We start from the raw sequence: 17,532 nt of genomic DNA on the forward strand, positions 1-17,532 counted from the left end.
TGCACTCAGCTGTCAATCCATCCGATGTAAGTCGCAAGGCAATGTCCTGGCATTTACTGTTGGATCGCAGGAGTTTATCCGAGGATATGTAAACATGGCAGGTTATATCAAGCGTGGTGTGTTTTGAAACCAGCAAAAAATTGCAGGTTAGGGTAGAACCACTTCTATTCAGGACATTTTTTATTTTTAATACACCTTGTTGTCATAGTTAGTATGGGGTTAGGCTTTAAGGGTCTGACACTTGCATGTGTCGTTATAGTGTTAACATTTTCCCAATATGAAGCTCAAATGGAGTTACAAGGTTTTTCACCAGCGAATGTCGGATATTTGTGTTTTGTCCGTCATTAGAACAATTGCATCTGACGCATTAAATTCAGATTAAATCAACTTACAGGTTACAAAGGTTATATGTGGTCACTCAGATATTACTGTCGTTTAATATATTTGCCAAAAAGCTTGTGTTATAAAAGATGAAGTGTTATGAACAGGCTTTATTGGCAGTGACTAGATCCCAGACTAAGACACTCTTCTACGCTCCTCGAATACATAAAGCATTAGCCTTACGCATATGTTTTGAATATAGAAAACACTACTTAATCAAGACAGTCTCCAAAATGTGTGCAAGACTTCATTCACGATTAGGTGGGTGGAGCTGCTCCTATGAGGTTTTGCAGACAGTCTGAGGATCCACTCGAGTTACGAGGTTTAGTCATTCTTACTTACGCTGGTTACAGTACTAAACTCCAGTGGATCTTTGGATCCTTTCAACGGCATGAGAGGAAGACTCATTCCATCCTCTCAGTTTTACACATTTTATAGGCCTAATGTTGATCCAGTAGTAGGACATACAGTAAGAATACAGCAAAGCATTTACACACTGTGTCTGATTACTTTCAGAGAGTCGTGGAGTTGGAGGCCAATCAAGTCCTGCATGAAATGATCTACGTTGACGAGTCTGGCTTCAACTTTGCGAAAAGGCATCGGCGCAGAAGAAACATAATTGGCTAAAGGGCCACAGTTACCATGCCGGGCCAGAGAGGAGTCAACATCACCATGTGCACCAACAACGGTGCACTCCTGCATAAATGTGAGAATGGACCTTACAACACTGACTGCCTTCTCCTGATCTTAGAAGAACTGCATGAAAGACTGGTAGAAAGGGGACAGGTGGGAGACCACTTGCCAATATACGTGATCACATAGGACAATGTGGCATTCCACCATTCCCGTGCACTGCAGTCACGGCCTGTTTTGACGCCCATCCGAGGATGATGTCCCTTTTCCTGGCCCCTTCCTCCGCTTTCCTCAACCCCATTGAGGAGTTCTTCTCAGCCTGGAGATGGAAGGTTTTTGACCGTCGTCCACAGGACCAAATGCTCCTCCTGGATGCAATGGATGCCGCATGCCAAGACATCACAGCTGAACACTGCCACCCCTGGGCACAAGGCATGCCAAAATATTCTTCCCAAGATGCCTTGCCAGAGAAGATATCAGGTGTGATGTGGATGAGAACATGTGGCCAAATGCAAAAGACGGGGCAGAACTTTTTTTTTTTATTATTCTGTGGCTTTTTCTGTTTGTATATTTTGTATTTTTGCACAATAAATGGCAGCTTTATTGCATATTTTTGTTATCTTGCAGTAATTTCCTGTTGCAAATAAAGCCTTTACTGCAGCAATTCTGTCTCTGTCTTCTTTCTTTTCATAAACCGTACATTCTAGAAAGCTACCTTGAGATTTGGTCATTCATTTTTTGTATAACACAGACGCAGACAGATCGTTTCTATTATGACCAACACAATCTACCAGGTAGTGCCTGGTTTAAGACATGCTTTTAAATAATGGCACAAACACCAGTACATTGACGAGCACAAACCTTAGTCAATCACCTTGCGTTACTCATTTAAATCCTCTCCTACCATAAATTTTGTGCCTGAAAGGGAAACTCCTACAAATGCATATGCAATAAGGTCAGCCGCAAAAATAACTGTGTCCGCGGCTTGTCAGCACTAATTTGATAGTAGTTTTTTAACGCCAAAAGAGGGTTTGCGCTGACACAAGCTGTTAGTAAATCTGGCCCATAGTGTAATGTCTTTGTGATTTATTGTATTTTGAAAATTAGTGTTGGAGTTTGGTTTACAATGTGTGATTTTGAGCATGAAATTAACCGTTTTGCCAATTGTGTGTTTAGGACAATTTTTAGGAAATTTGGGTTTAGGAAAATTGTTAAAAGTATTGAATTTTTTTTATAAAAACTGTAAACATCACTCAATCAAAGTCTTAAATAGGACCCTAATATAACAATAGCATGTTAGCACTTCTTACTAGTGTTGCATTAGTTTTCACCATGAGTTCAGCTCATGTTGGTCACTTGCATCCACCATATTTTGAGGCAGTGACTGACTGCCAACCCATTTCACATTCTCTAGACACGCCCCTGCTTGTCACATGAGATGCAGTCACAGAAAACCATGGAGAACCAGCATCTCATATTCTCACTGCACCACTCCCTGAAGCAGGCCTACCTCCAGTCCACACAAACACTAGCTCCTGCACGCTCAAATCATGTCCTGGTCAATGATGATCACTAAAAAGTAAGAGTGAAAGGACCAAATTATGCCAACAATCTGTCATTTAAAGTGCATGCAGCAGCAGCAGCGAGCTTCATGAAGCGTGTCAGCAGCACTGTGGGCGGATTTCCATCTGTTTGCACACTCTGACCTCAGGCTAGAGGAACAAACCGCACACAAGAGCAACTACTGACATCTGACACTTCACTGCCTGAACAAACTTAACAATAACATCAGAAACAATAAGTGATTCAGAAAAGCACACATGCACTCTTGAGAAAACATTAAAACAGTGCCTTTCATTTCAACACAAACACAAATGTTCTGATAAGTTCCTGTTTCTGACTGTTCATGGATTTCATCTCATCAGGCCCCAGTGACAACATTCCTCCCTCATCCCTACTCTTCCTCTATTCTAATCTTCCCCATTTTATCCAATACCTGCCCTAATTCAAAGGGCCAGTTTGGCACTCAAGCTAAATATAAGGACTGGATCCCTTCTGCAAGGAAGGACAGCAATCCAGATCTGTTCAGCACTTTAATACTGAATGCAGGTGAACTCATGAAATACAGGAGTCTAAAGCGTTTAGTGATCGGATCACTGAAACCACAAACAGAGGTCGTTAAAATCGACATCTTCACATATGCAGTGGGAACGCTATCAGTCCTGAGTGTGTCCGGACCATCCTTATGAAGGGTGCTGTGCGGAGCCGGGGATTCAATCTTCTCTGCATTAACTACAATCAGATGCACAGTTGCCATCTGTATCCTTTTCATTCACTCACAAGCCACGTGACATCCTCATCCATTCATTAAGATGCATGTTAATTGAGCCTTTTCACATTTGCGGGTTCTCAGAAGCAGAAGTCTTCATAGTTCAGTAAACTTCTATAGGCAACACTTTGTTTTTTTGTCATTGTTACATAGTTACTGTAGTAATTATGCATATCTACACGCAATTAATCCTAAACCAAACCCTAGTCCTACTCCTAACCCTATAGTAAGTACATACTTTTGTACAATGTACAATAACATTGAAACAGGGAGTCAGGGTCACGTTAAAATAAAGTGTGACCCTTCTATAGTGTTAAATGAGAGGCTACAACAAATATTGTATTTGCATTCTCATTTGCTCCCTAAACCGGAGTGTTGTAACAGATCATACAACAGAAAGTATAGTGTCGTAAATGTGCATTAATGTTTTTTTAAATAACCTTTTGCTAGATATACAATGCTAATAACTGTAGAAACACATCACCGCAGTCAGTGAAAAAGGTCTGTACCAAGAGGAAACAACTGGATCACTTAATCGGATCACCATCACCCAGACCTCAGTGTCCTGATGGTGTGCTGTGCTTCAGTCATCTAACAGCTCAAACTCTCCTTCTTCAGGACATCAGTGTGGGACCTCCAATGGCCTGTTGTGAGCAGTGTTCCCATTACGATCCACAGGTTAATTTATGAATGAGGTGTTGTTATATGCCACAAAGTAGACGTTTCACCCGCAATATTCCACATCTTTCCGTTATAAACTCGTGAATGTGGAGCGAGGATCCCAGGGCTCAGATTACACTGAACTGAAGTGCATCATTCTGCGTATGGGAAGTGTGTAATTGGTTTTGTGCCACTCTTTATCTGAGCTTATCTCAGAAGGCCGTTGATAGGGAACGAGAGGTTATTAGGTTAAATGGTTATTGTTGAATATCTGTCAGTTATCCTACTGAAGAGCAGTGTTTAGTGTGCATAAATCATGAAGAAACGCATTGACTGGTCAATAAGAGACATTCTCAAGTGTCATTCCTTCTAGCCTGGGTGCCAGCCCGAACCCCGCCCACAACATTTTTTGGTCGGGAAGTTCGGTCTGGACTCGCTCCGTTGAGGAGCTATTATGCCCGAACAAAAATTGTTCGGACCAATCAAATTGTCAGGGCGGGCTTTATACGATGATGGACAGATGAGCAACGGTAACGTAATCATCCACGTCACCAACGAGCGCTTGGGTTGAATTAGTTTACAACAAAGTCGACTGCTGCTGGAGAATTGATATTTCACGAGTTCACATTTACAAATAAGTCAGATAGAATAAATGCGTATATAAGATTTCACACAAATAAGTCGATAGAATAAATGCGTATATGACGTGCTGTCCGAGGAGAGGGCTGTGGGCTCGGTAGCCATACTCCCCCGTATTCCTGGTTGTGAGAGAACAAGACAAGAGTGAGGATTCGGGGTGGTGGAGGGATGCTGAAAAACTGTCAAGGAGTGTTAGGTAAGTTGACAGAGTGAATATGCTTCCTCATGCTGATAGATAGGGTAACGTTAGACATGGTATTGTTTGATGACAAGTTTATATTGGATTGATTATTTGTACGTGCTCCTCCCGAACTTTGTTTATGAAACATCATGTGTAGATTCCGCCTTCGCGTCTGTTATAGAAGATATCGACAGCGCATTCATTTTAAAAGAGGAACAGAGAGCCGCGACATTTTGTTGGTTGAAAATATGAATGAAGAACATGCGTCATTTACTCCGTTGCTCTGATTGGTTGTAGGTCTATCCAATTGAGTGCAGAGTTTTTTTTTTTTTCCTGGTTCGGTTGAGACACACCCCATAATCAAATCTCTATGGAGCAGTATCAGACTCACATTCTGACTAGAATCTGAGTATGATGACGTCAGGCTACATTCCTTCTGTAAACACGCAGATCTGTATGGGAGGTAATCCATCATCCACAGTCCTAAAGAACCAATGTTTGCTCACACAAGTACACTTGAGCTTCTGTTTACCATGTTTGATGAGCTCATGTATGTTTATATGTAAATAAAACCTTAAAATAAACCTGTTCATCATATGAAGCAGCCGTGTGTCTTCAGAAGACTTGGATTAACCGCTTTAACGATACGTTTTTCATTAACTTTTGGAAGCATTAATCGTGTGGTTGAATGGACTTTAAATTAATGGACAGAACTCAATAAAATGTTTAAGATTTCATTAAAATTATGTTGTAACAGTTCAACTATGTTTAAAGACCCAGCCCCAGTTCTTCTTATAATCTTAAATATTCATAAACCAAAGTGTAAACGCCTTCGATCCAATCAGGTAACGTTATTGGCCAACCGACGTCACAATGAATTTATTAATATTCATAACTCGAGCCTTTTCCATAGTAGGCTACTATACTATACTAACGTTACTACTATACTATCCTGACACATTCGCATCCAGAGGCTCGCCTCGCTTACTACATAAGCACGATTTGAACATCCCGAACTTTCCATCTTATTATGTGAAACACAAATAGATATATCATATATGGCGGATGCTGATCTACTGATGTCAATGACGAGAGTCGCTCGTGCAGATCAGTGCATTGGTCCTTTCAGAGTGTTTATCGGAGAAATAAACTTCATATATTTAATTTATGTGACTGTGATCTGCTGAACCCTGAATCATTAATCCCCCGTAACTGCACTGTTATTACTGTGGTACTTTCAGTTTTGCGCGACGGCGCGCGCTCTTTGTTTACGTCCAGCGCGTGCAAGCCGCAGCACGAGCTCTGCTCAGATGATGATGTTACAGCAGTTCGCCATCGACACTCACCCATCGTTCAGTTGTGTAGTTTCTCCATAATGTGCCATGTGCGCGACCATTATTCGCGCGCCGAAAGCTGTCGGTCCGCGCGCCAAATGTTTCCGTGACCTGATATTTGTAGATAAGAAACTATAAACCCAGTCAATCCTGAGCCCATTCACACACACACACACTCACACTCACACTCACTGGTGTTTGTTTCCGCGACTGCATGCAGCAGCAGGAAGTGGCGGGAACTAAAGCTTGTGTACAGCAGATGTCCATTATGCAAGACAATAAAGGCAGCTTAACTAATAAAACAAAATTGTTTAATATGCAAATTAAATAATTATTTAAAAAGAAGTTATGTGAGTTATGCAAAACCATGCGGGTCAAACAGCAGGGTCTGGGGACCCCTGGGGGCCAGTGAAGGTCTTGGTAGTACAATAGCCTATAGGGCAGAGCAGTGTTTTTGTATGCATGTCTCTCAAACTATAGCTATAGTTTCCCTCCGTTATCTGCTACAGATGAACGTCTTAATTATGTGTATGTGTGTGTGTGTGTTTGGCAATTAAAATATGCCTTTAAAATGACTTAAAGTACATAATAACAATGAGGCAATGCTATTTGGTTCAAATAAAGTATCAAAAGAAAGCAAACATGCAAACTCACAGCATATGCAGAGGTCCACGAACGCCTCAGGGTCATCCTGTGGACCCATCTTTACTAGTGGGACATGGGCGATGTAATTTAATGTGCACAAATGTAAAATAACACTGCACTTCATAAATAAAATGTACATTAAAGTTATTCAGTCAAGAATGATTGAATTTTCTCTTTGTCTTTTGTTTTTTGATTAATGTTATTATAGATACGGCAGCTGGTTGGAGACCCCTGAGCTAGACCAAATGTAAGAACCCAATGTTGGTACGCTTCGCCCCGAAAGCAAACCTCAGGAACCTCCTATGTTGTGGAAAGATGGATATATGGAAGTATCGATCCTTGAGATATATCGTAACAATCCAGTCCTCTGATCTGATCTGTGGTAGTTAGATCTGTCTCAAAGTTAACATTTTGAACTTGAGCTGCATGACTGACTGGTTCAGATGACACAGATCCAAAATGGGATGCAACCCTCCATCCTTCTTCAGAACAATTAAGTACCGGCTGAAGAAACCGGTTTCTCTGTCGCGGGGAGGAACATGTTCAATGGCCCCTTTCCCCAACAAAGTTTTTACCTCCTGTTCCATAACCAGAGCGTACTCTGGGCCCACCACTATGGGGTAGGTCCCCCATAAATCTGGGCGGGCGAGACCCAAACTGAATAGTGTAACCCTTTTCGACTGTGAACAGGACCCATTGAGATATATTTGGTGGTAGTTTCCACACTGCCAGAAAATCTACTAACCGCACCAGCCTCTCGAGACTGGCCTCCACTTTTGAGCAACCACATATATGTGCTGGTAGACAGACAACACCAAATAAGACACGATTTCACATAAAGCGCTTGCTGAAGACACAGAAACTAGGGCATGCTTTGGGCATGCTTGATAGTGTCCTGGTTCTTGACGTCTCTCTGACGTCTCGTCACACCATTGGACTGATTTCACACGTGTTTCATGACGCAGTCACGCAGAGTGTTTCCACAGCGTCAATCGACGCAGCGCAAGTTCCCTTCAAAGGGAACTCATTGCGGCCACTTGTCCCCGCAATCTCATTCTTTCGGGCACTACCCAGAGCTCATGCGAACTGGACCTTGGTATGTTTTTTCTAAGGCACGGTTAAAAAAGCGACTTAACTTTTCGTCAGCGTATTTTTTTTATTTATTTTTTACCAGAACATTTTGTTGTATGAATATCTGAATGGGATATATCAAAAGAAAAAACAGACCCTCTGCTTTAAAAAAAATAAAATAATAATAATTATCATTACTTTTTAATCATCACCTGTATGTGGGTGTTTCATAAAAAATAAACATTTTTAACAAAAAGCTGAGAAAATAGTGTTCGCAACCCCATCATTCTGAATTTTAACTTTCCTCTCCACAAAGCAAATGCTCCTCAACATTTTGCCCTTAAATAAGCAAAAGAAGTAGGCTCATGAACTCATGTTCTAAGTACTGCCTTATAACAGAATTGGAGACAGCAGATCCATTTAGTTCAGGGATTTCCCCATGGCCACTCTTCCACTTGCTGTATGCTGGCAGGTGGCCATTTTTTGTAGGATTCCTTGAAGGAATCTTTGGCAATGATGAAACTGTCTTGCCGAGTTAAACTCATGTTGCCAAGCCTGGCATTTTGTGCATCTTCTTTAAACTGCTCTGTCAAAGTGGTTACCTCTTCCTGATCCATTTTAAACGGTCCAAGCAAGCTTGCTCCAGCCACACCTTCCTCTTCCTGAAGTTCAGAGCTTCTTGTTGTTGATAGAAAAAGGGATCTCAAATACTCACGTGTGCTCAAATTTTGCATTTGATATGAGTGGCCACACAGCAGCATTCTGGCTTGTCCCTCCCATAACTGAACTTTTATATGTCCAGTTATGTCTTGTACAAAACATGTCTGGGTCTTTACACCCCAAACCTTCACCATTTCAGTTTAATATAGTACACATGAACATTGACCATCCCAACCTAAGAAAAATAATGATATAACAACACATTGCACCACACAAAAACAACAATACATGAAATCCATACAAAGCATATTTATATACACATCTGGCTACAAACTTATACCCTTTACATAATGGTGTACTAACTCAATTATCCCACAACTATAACTGATTAACTATTTCTTCTATTTCATTTAACCCATTTGTGGCCAAATTTTTCTGAATGGTTTCATGCATATAGTCATGTTAATAGTGTCCTATGTGAACATGTTGTGGGTTGCTGAGATATGTACTTACAAGGCATTTGCCCACCGGTAACTATAGTTGCCATTTGGACATAGTATACAAGTATACAAAAAACTATGGATATCTTGTAAGATTTGTTTTGTGTGGATGATTCTAGAGACCTTCATGATTATGTAGAGATAGTACCAAAAGTTTCTATGGCATTTTCTTTTCATTTGACCTCTGTATAGTGTCTATTAAAGTAGTGTTTACTACTACTGTAGGTGTAGGTGTTTTTATTGCCAGCAATCAGGCCATAAAGCTTTTAACTGCTGTGTGCGTGAGTCTGAACTGTCTAGCCTTTGTTTTCTGCCATAGAGGGAAAACAGTACTGAATAGGTTAAAAAACACTGTCAATGGTTAAAGGTTTAAAAAGCTTGATCGGTGTACTCAAACCAGGACACACACTTCCCTCAATAACACAGTTGACTAAATTGATAGAGAAAGTACTACTGCATTTCAAAAGGTAAAGGGCAACATCAACAATACTGGGAGCAAATTATTTTTTCAATACTGAAATTCCAGTTAATGTGTGAATTAAAGGGGAGGTAAAATGCCCTTTTCACAAGATGTAAAATATATCTCTGATGTCCCCAGAGTGTGTGTGTGAAGTTTTAGCGCAAAATACCCCACAGATATTTTTATATAGCATGTTAAAGTTGTCACTTTTTGAGGGTTTGCAAAAACGCACCGTTTTGTGCCTGGCCCTTTAAATGCAAATGAACTGCTGCAGAGGGCGGGGTTTCAAGAGCTCCTGTGTGTTAGCAGCTGTTATTACCTCACGCAGACACACTAAAATGACAGAAATTGTTCCGGCTAACTCTAGCTGATGTGTTTTACAATAATCTAGCCTTGAGGTCATGAACGCATGAAATAATCTGTCTTCATTTGAAATCTGAGAGCATATGTCGTAATTTAGGCCCAGGCTCTTCAGGTTCAATAATTAAAACCTGTATTTTTTCTGAATGTAGTAGCAGTTGGAAATTACTAATCCAGTTTTTAGTATCATTTATGCATTCCTTTAGTTTTGTTAAATTGGTAAGTTTTGTTGGGCCTCGAGGAAATATAGAGCTATGTAGCAACTTAGCTCAAAAGGGAAATAGGTATAATTAATTATAACAGGTTAATGGTACACACTACACAGATTCTTTAGGAAACACAACATGATTAAGAGAACAACCACTGAAAACCTGGCGAGATCTGACCAAGAACAACTGAAAATAGCGGCTAGTTAACCACAACCGACTGAGAACATCAGAGAGTCAAAGACAAAACTTAGAGATGCGTCTAAATACCTGATAGATGATTACTTGCATTGTGGAGATTCTTGATGAGTTCGTTTAGGAGTCAGCTGGAAGCTTCCGTCGAGTGCTTCCGGAGATTGGCTGGTCCACAGGGAATTGATGAAGTTAGCTGAAGGTAAAACTTCCGGAAGGTCGGACTTCAAGAGATGAGTCTCGGTCTCTAAGGATGAGCACTTAGAGTTATTTAATATTGCTACAGCTCCTTAAGGATGTCATTAGGGGTCGGGGGCCAGGGTTGAGTGGGATATAAACACGGAAATGTATGGAGCTGTGGAGCAAAGAAAATAAAGCATATTTTCTGTTGATAATTTGGTACAGCAATTTGGTAATTTCTTGAAACAATCTACATGGTGTCAGAAATGGTTAAATATGGCACAAGATCTCTGCCACATTGATCCACTAACTATTGACAAGCATTCAGCTGACAACTGGAGCAAATTCAAAAAACAATGGCGCAAATATTAAAATGCTGGTCTATCAGACATATCGAAGAAGGTGCAGGCGTATACGCTGCTGAACTTAGCTTGCTCCAATGGAGTTGATAAATCCGAGGCTTTTACATTCGCATTACAAAGAATATAATAATGGACAGACACGTCTTCAACACAGTCCATTCAGTTGTGTTTCCACACTCAAAATACAATAAAAACTGTGACTTTGGAACTTTAAGTGATGAGCTGATATGAGGCCACGTCGTTTGCAGGATTGATAGTGCCAGATGATGATGAAGTATGTGCTATACAAGATCAGCACTGCATCAGTCGCAACAGATCCCATTCCCTCTGATAAATTCAGCTGTTTTGCTTTTAAAATGCAATGCAACATCTGTGGAGCATCTGCTCCATCACACCAGCACCCCAAGCTCAAAGTCGTGATCACCATGCCCCGCAAACGGCAGTGCAATTCAGAAACTCAAAACTCAACCGAGTGCATGAGCTGAACACATCTCTAGATCCACCTGATGACACTTTCTATTGTGAAACAGTGGATGACGTCACTCAGAAAGGTGAAATATTCACAACATTGCATGTGAAACATGGGTCTGGCTAAATAAAACTAAAGGTGGACATGGGTGCCAGATGCAACCTTATATCTGCCCAACACTAAACACTGCTGAAAAAGTAAAGCTCATTACAGATGGTGGACAAATGATCAATACTGAGGGCACCACAATGTTTGACTGTGAACAAGGCCAAGTTAAATTCCATGTTGTGGATCGTAATGTGAGACTTGGATTGCACAACAGTATAGCAGTGGGTCTTATACAGCTAGGACCAGATACAGTACAAAATCAAGAAACAGAAGTATGGGAATTCAGTGATCTGTTTGACACAACAGTGCTTGGTTTCAGCATGGGGTTGTAGCAAACGCACGAAGACGAAGATGAAGGTCAATGGTACTTTCATAAGCTTCACAGGGGATTCCAGGAACAGGTAAACGAAGAAAACACAACCTACACAGTGCGTAACTTAAACGAGACCGGACCAATACGTATTTTTCCAATTGTTTTCAATGTGAGCGCTGTGTTTTTAAAACGCCAGGAGCGTAACAAGACGCTGAGTGTCTATTTCACGCTGAAGCGCTCTGTGTTTTTTACCGGACGCCAAGAGTTGAAGAATGTTCAACTTTGGGTAAAACCATAGAAAGTAAAAGAAATGGACACAGCGACCCCATAGACTTCAACGGAGACCAGTGAAGTCAATTAGAAGCTCTCACTTCCTGATGGCTGAGCGTACTGTGCAGACTCACACTGAGCTTGACGACGTGGATGTGACGTGAGCAACCCGTCTGCCTTCTAGTAGCTGTGCCGAGAGAAATCTGAATCATTCCCTTCCGAATCTTGCAGAGACGGAGAGCGTGAGGAGGAGCTGTCCATGAGCTAGGAGCAGGAGCAACTTTATGACTCTCTATGGGCTTCTCCCTTGACTTTATCGGCCTTTATGGCTCCACGTCCCCCCGATTGCCCGCGAGCTTCTCCTCCTGTCTATACGGTAATCTCTCTACTGTGCGACAGAGAGTCGCGTGGTTATAATGCAATCGTTAGCCTATTTTTACAAAAACTGCTTCTACGGGGCCATAACGTAAGATACAAGGCAATGGAGCTTTTTATACATTGTTGTGTTTCTTTAGAAATAAATAATGGACAAATGGAGTCTTTAAACGCCTCAGATGTAAAGTTATTCACTGTCACAGTGACGCCAAAATGAGTCAATGGAATGCTAACAGCGGGTAATGGCTGGTTAGCCAATGGACGCCCCCTGAGATGGTATGCTTTCCGGGTGCTGGATTACCCCCTTGGGTAAAACACAGCGCTCATCACTGTCTTTTTACCCAGCTGTCCAATCACAGTGGAGGAGGGGTGGGGCTAATACCACACCGACCAACCGTCACATTCTGCTTGTACAACGTCAACAGATGACAGCAACCGTCGTGTCTCTAATGATTGGGGTGTGTGTGAGACGAGTTAGTTGTAATTAATGATTCTCCAATGATGCACGTACTATGGCCTTTAATCAGCGGGTTACGTCATCGTACGGGAAACGCACCCATTTGTGGTTCTGGTTGTGAGTGTCCTCAGGCTTTGACTTCTGTAATTCAGGAAAATAGAAAGAGTTGACTTCAGCTATAGAGCGGCATCTGTGCTTTCAGTGCAGCTTAAACATATACTCACTCACAGCCCTATTAATAAATCATTTGAATTGTATTCACTGTAATCAATAATAATAATAATAATAATAACCTCATTCATTAAAAATGGATACAGACAAACTGCCGAAAGGAAAATCAATGTAATGTATCAAGTAAATTGCTATATGCTATATTTAAAATGCTTATATATGAATTCAGTCACATTTTTATTGGTGGTACAAAATAACAAAAAAATGTCAGATATAAATGTGGACAATCTGATGGTCTTTGCTCACATTTTGTGTTTTCTACGACCTAATCAACTGGTTAATAAGAGCAGTCGCATCTGAAGACACAGATAGCAGATAATGACCTATAACAGATTAAAAAGATGAAAAATAAGCTGTTGAGATTCAGAAGGAGAATTACCAGGATAAAAGCACAATACACTGTAAAAAACATGCTTTACAAATAACTTTCTGTATTATAAAATTCTGTTTTTACTCTGCGTTTGTTCTTGGGTGTGATTTCTGCTGTCTGGACAGGTTTACTCTCGAATTTCCAGCAAGTCCACAGAAAAATTAATGGGATAATGGGAAAATGAAATAATGCTGACAACACGTAACTAGAGAACTGCCTTAAGATAAAATACGGCATTAAGATACAGATCATTTTGTCTGGGAACTTAATTACTTCTGATTACTGTCTTAATTACTACTTACAGAGCGCAGTGTCACATTGAATTATTCAATAATTATTCACTTTTATGTCAAAACAGAACAGCAATCTTCACTATAATATTGTATTTTATGCAGAAATAACTAACATTGATAGACAATGAAAGGGGGTTAACTGATGGACATCACACTATACACACATGGACAGCAGTAGTCAAGAATGTGAAGATTCACTTTAACTATAGTATGAACATGTTTTATAGACACAGTGACACTCTCGTTGAAGAATGGAGATGCACACACCAAAAGCAGTGTGAAGACGTGGCCTCTGAAACACGGACAGTGTCTGTCAGCAAATGTTTATTTCAGTGTTTTTCTAATGACACTGTGTATCAGGTTTCAGTAAATGAGAGCGATTGGAGTGGGAAACATGATCCCTCATGAATCTGGCTGGCCAACTTGACTCTGTTCCAGTATATTTTACGGCATAATGCCCCTATAATCACATTTGACCAATTGGACATTAGCTCTGTTTATGAGAAGTGAATATCGACTGGAGCCTTACAAGCTAACTTTGGTAAATGTGTATTGCACAGTCATTCTGCCTTTTCTAAGCCCATAACACAATTTAGTCTCCATTTGCACATAAAGCCAATATCGTAAAGTATACTTTTCCTTAAGACCTCACAAATGTACATACATAATACAGATATCCATATAGTAGACCTAAAAATGCATTAGCCTATTAAACACTTTGTAATCTCACATTTCATCAAACACTATATTTTCATTGTGATATTTTTGAGGTTCATGAAAAAAAAAGAAAAAAAAAATTCTATATCAGTGTGCGGTTAAGCTTCAAGGTGTTACAGTGGAATTACACAAATAAGTAATATTAATGGGCAACATCGGTTAGGGTTTGCCGCTTGTAATTATGTGTAATTTACTGTTATAATATAGTCAGTACATGTAACGTGTAATAAAGTGATACCCAGTGTCCATGCTATACATATTATATCTTAATATAATAACTTGCAATAGCAAAGACAACTAGATTGTGTGCTAGGTGTTTGTTTAGTGCACTTGTTATCCTCTAGATGTGATGTGAGGAATCATTCATGTACCTTGCACAAATGATTATGGGACGAATTTTAATGCTTAAAAGAAATTTCCTGAGGAATGATTAACAATAAAACGGACACTGACCTGCAGTTAGAGGAAGCTCCTAAAAACAATTGCATGCTGTTCATTTATATTAGTTAGTCCATACTAATCTCGTTACAGTGTAACATGAACTGTGTAATGTCAAATGAAACATGTTTGATTGTTTGCCAGCAAGAAAGCCTGACATGCGAGAGCATCGGGGGGGGGTGGGGGGGGGGGTGTTTAGTTTGAGTTTTAGTTGGATCTGGCTATAATGGGTCCATTGAAACCCACAGAGAAACAGTGCCATGCATTTTTAATCAGACGGCTTCTGAGGTCGCTTTCTCCACTCTGAGGATGTGAATTATGAGCAACTGTGGGACCGAACCGTCAGAAAGACAATGACATTACCTCACGACAGGAAGACAGTGATTTTAACACATCGATCTGTGATTTTCACTTCCAATAATTGATGCAAGACAGAGCACCAGAACTGGGGGCTCGTACGGGATTGTGTGCCACGTGAAAAAACCAGAACAGACGCAGATATCTTGGATTATATTCTCTGTTGGGCTGCATTGGACCACACTGGCTGGCTGGGAGAAGCATGAGGACGAGGACGTGGCTGAGCGTTGCGTGCGGGCTGATGAGTTTGTCCTGTGAGGCTGTGAGGAGTTGTGCAGAGATCCAGTGTGATGAAGATCAGCGATGCTGCACTCAGAACAACAGCATCACGACGGTCCACTGCTGCAAACTCCCTCTGCACGCTTTCCTCGACAACCTGGACTGGATCGTGCGGAGGCTGTCGGGACTGCTGATCCTGCTGCTGCTGTTCGTGGTGGGCTACTTCATCCAGCGCGTGGCGTGTCCACGTCCCCGCCGCCAGACACACGAGGAGCCGTCCCTTCTGCACGGACATGCGTCCCAGGACTCCCTCACCCCGGTGCTGCTGCTTCCCACATACGACGAGGTCAAATATCTGCCCACGTACGAGGAGATCATGATGGAGGGGAACACAGACAGTCTGAACTCGGAGGACAGACGCACGACCTTGCACACATCTAGAAGAGCCAGAAACTCTCTGTAACTCACATTGATTCTGGAACAGCTAATGCATTTATAATAATGTGTCCAGCTTGTCATTAGCAGCTTTTCAAGACGTTTTTACATTAAGGTTTGTCTCTTACTATGAGTTTATTGTAATAACCATCTCTGTCGCATCCACACAAATGTGCAGAAACGTGTTGGTAACTGATCTGAGCACATGTGCTTGAGTGCAGTCTGCTGGTTACAATTTTCATAAAATTGCGGTGCTTGAAATGCCACATATTTTAGATGTACCCCCACGTCATCTCCATTTACTGTTTAAATTCAACAAACATTAAACAAAAAGCTGTCCCAATATACTTTCTCTAAACAAACTGCTGCTGTTATTGTGCTTACTGTGCACGTTATATCAGACACAATATAGAAAAGCACAGTTTATTGTGACCATTGTTGTCAGATTTTAAACGTAATCCTGAAAGATAAAGTAGAATGCACATTGTGTAAAGTTTGCTCTGTTCCTCTCCCTGTTTACCAGCCACTCACTTTCATGTCTTTCGGGAGGAATGGGTGAATCTACTAATCTACAAAAATCAACTATTGATTATAAACTCATTTAAAGCAAAATACTTTTTACTTGCATATATTTGAGAATCTGATTTTCAGATATTTTACAATCTAGTTACAGTAACAAGTTTATGAATATTTTGAGTGAGAAACATTTATCAACTACATCAAATTTTGTGAGGCATCTGAAAACCCACAGACAGAAGTTGAAATCGAAATGGATCAGTATTTAACTAATGTTAGCAAGCTAGCTGAGATACTGTGGACAGCGCACAACAAATTATTTTGTATGCCTCATTGCTTAAGCCAGCTAATACGGAGTCACTTGTCACTTAAGGTGTGGTTATGAGTACATCTCCTTATGTTATGAGTTCAGGACACCAGTCAAGGTCTTTTACCATCGCAGTATGAGACCGCCACAATAATTAAGAGCATTGATTAAGAACACATTTATATATAGTTAACCAAAAACCATCAACATGTATTTTCATAATGAATGACAGTTACTGTATGTTACATGTCTGTTTGTGTTTGGACATCCTGTGTTCATTGGTTCTTTTCCCGCCACTCCTTAGTTGCCATGGACACCATAATCAGTCATTGTCTCGTTAGTTTTATCACCTGTGTCTTGTTTCTTTGATCAGGTCCCTGTGTATTGTCCTGTTCAGTTGTCGGTCGTCGTTGATGTTGGCCTGGTTGTTTTATGTGCCGTATGAGAGATTTCCTAGTATCTCGAGTATTTCTGTGAGTTTGAGTTTGATTAATAAAGACTGCTGCATATTAGGGATGGGCAAATGAAGCCTCATGAAGCACTGAGTCTTTCCCCATGATTGTTTCGATTCAAAGCTTCGAGAGTGTCGAGAACAGCGGCATCTGTTGTTTAGTAAAAAATAAAGCAGCCACAAACCCTGTGAAAGAAGCTTCGTCCGAAGAAGCAGCCACCACAAATTCCCTCGATAGTTTCATGTTATATGCACAAATAAAAGCTTAAAAGTGCATCTTTGTGTGTGTGTTGAATTTTTTCTGTGATAAAATCATTTACCCATTAAACTGTGGCATTTAATGCCAGTATGAATATCAATATGATGTAATAGAATAATAATGTACAATATTCTTCCTATTAATTATATGACTG

The 17,532-nt window shown here is 40.6% G+C and overlaps 1 protein-coding gene across 4 annotated transcripts in view; it reads right to left on the reverse strand.

Annotated features, from left to right (window-relative positions):
• Positions 1-6,371, reverse strand: part of LOC311296963 (NACHT, LRR and PYD domains-containing protein 1a allele 5) — a 34,397-nt gene extending 28,026 nt beyond the window's left edge. For 3 of the 4 annotated variants that reach the window (XM_084418994.1, XM_084418993.1, XM_084418992.1), the window contains exon 1: positions 6,170-6,371. In XM_084418994.1, the coding sequence (XP_084275120.1) occupies positions 6,170-6,219 (50 nt within the window). In that variant the 5' untranslated portion in view covers positions 6,220-6,371. The remainder of the gene's footprint in view (positions 1-6,169) is intronic. The other variant, XM_084418995.1, reaches the window with a different exon arrangement.
• Between the last annotated feature and the right edge of the window lie 11,161 nt (positions 6,372-17,532).

The sequence above is a fragment of the Rutilus rutilus genome, assembly GCF_951802725.1.
Source record: "Rutilus rutilus genome assembly, chromosome: 9".
Taxonomy (NCBI): domain Eukaryota; kingdom Metazoa; phylum Chordata; class Actinopteri; order Cypriniformes; family Leuciscidae; genus Rutilus; species Rutilus rutilus.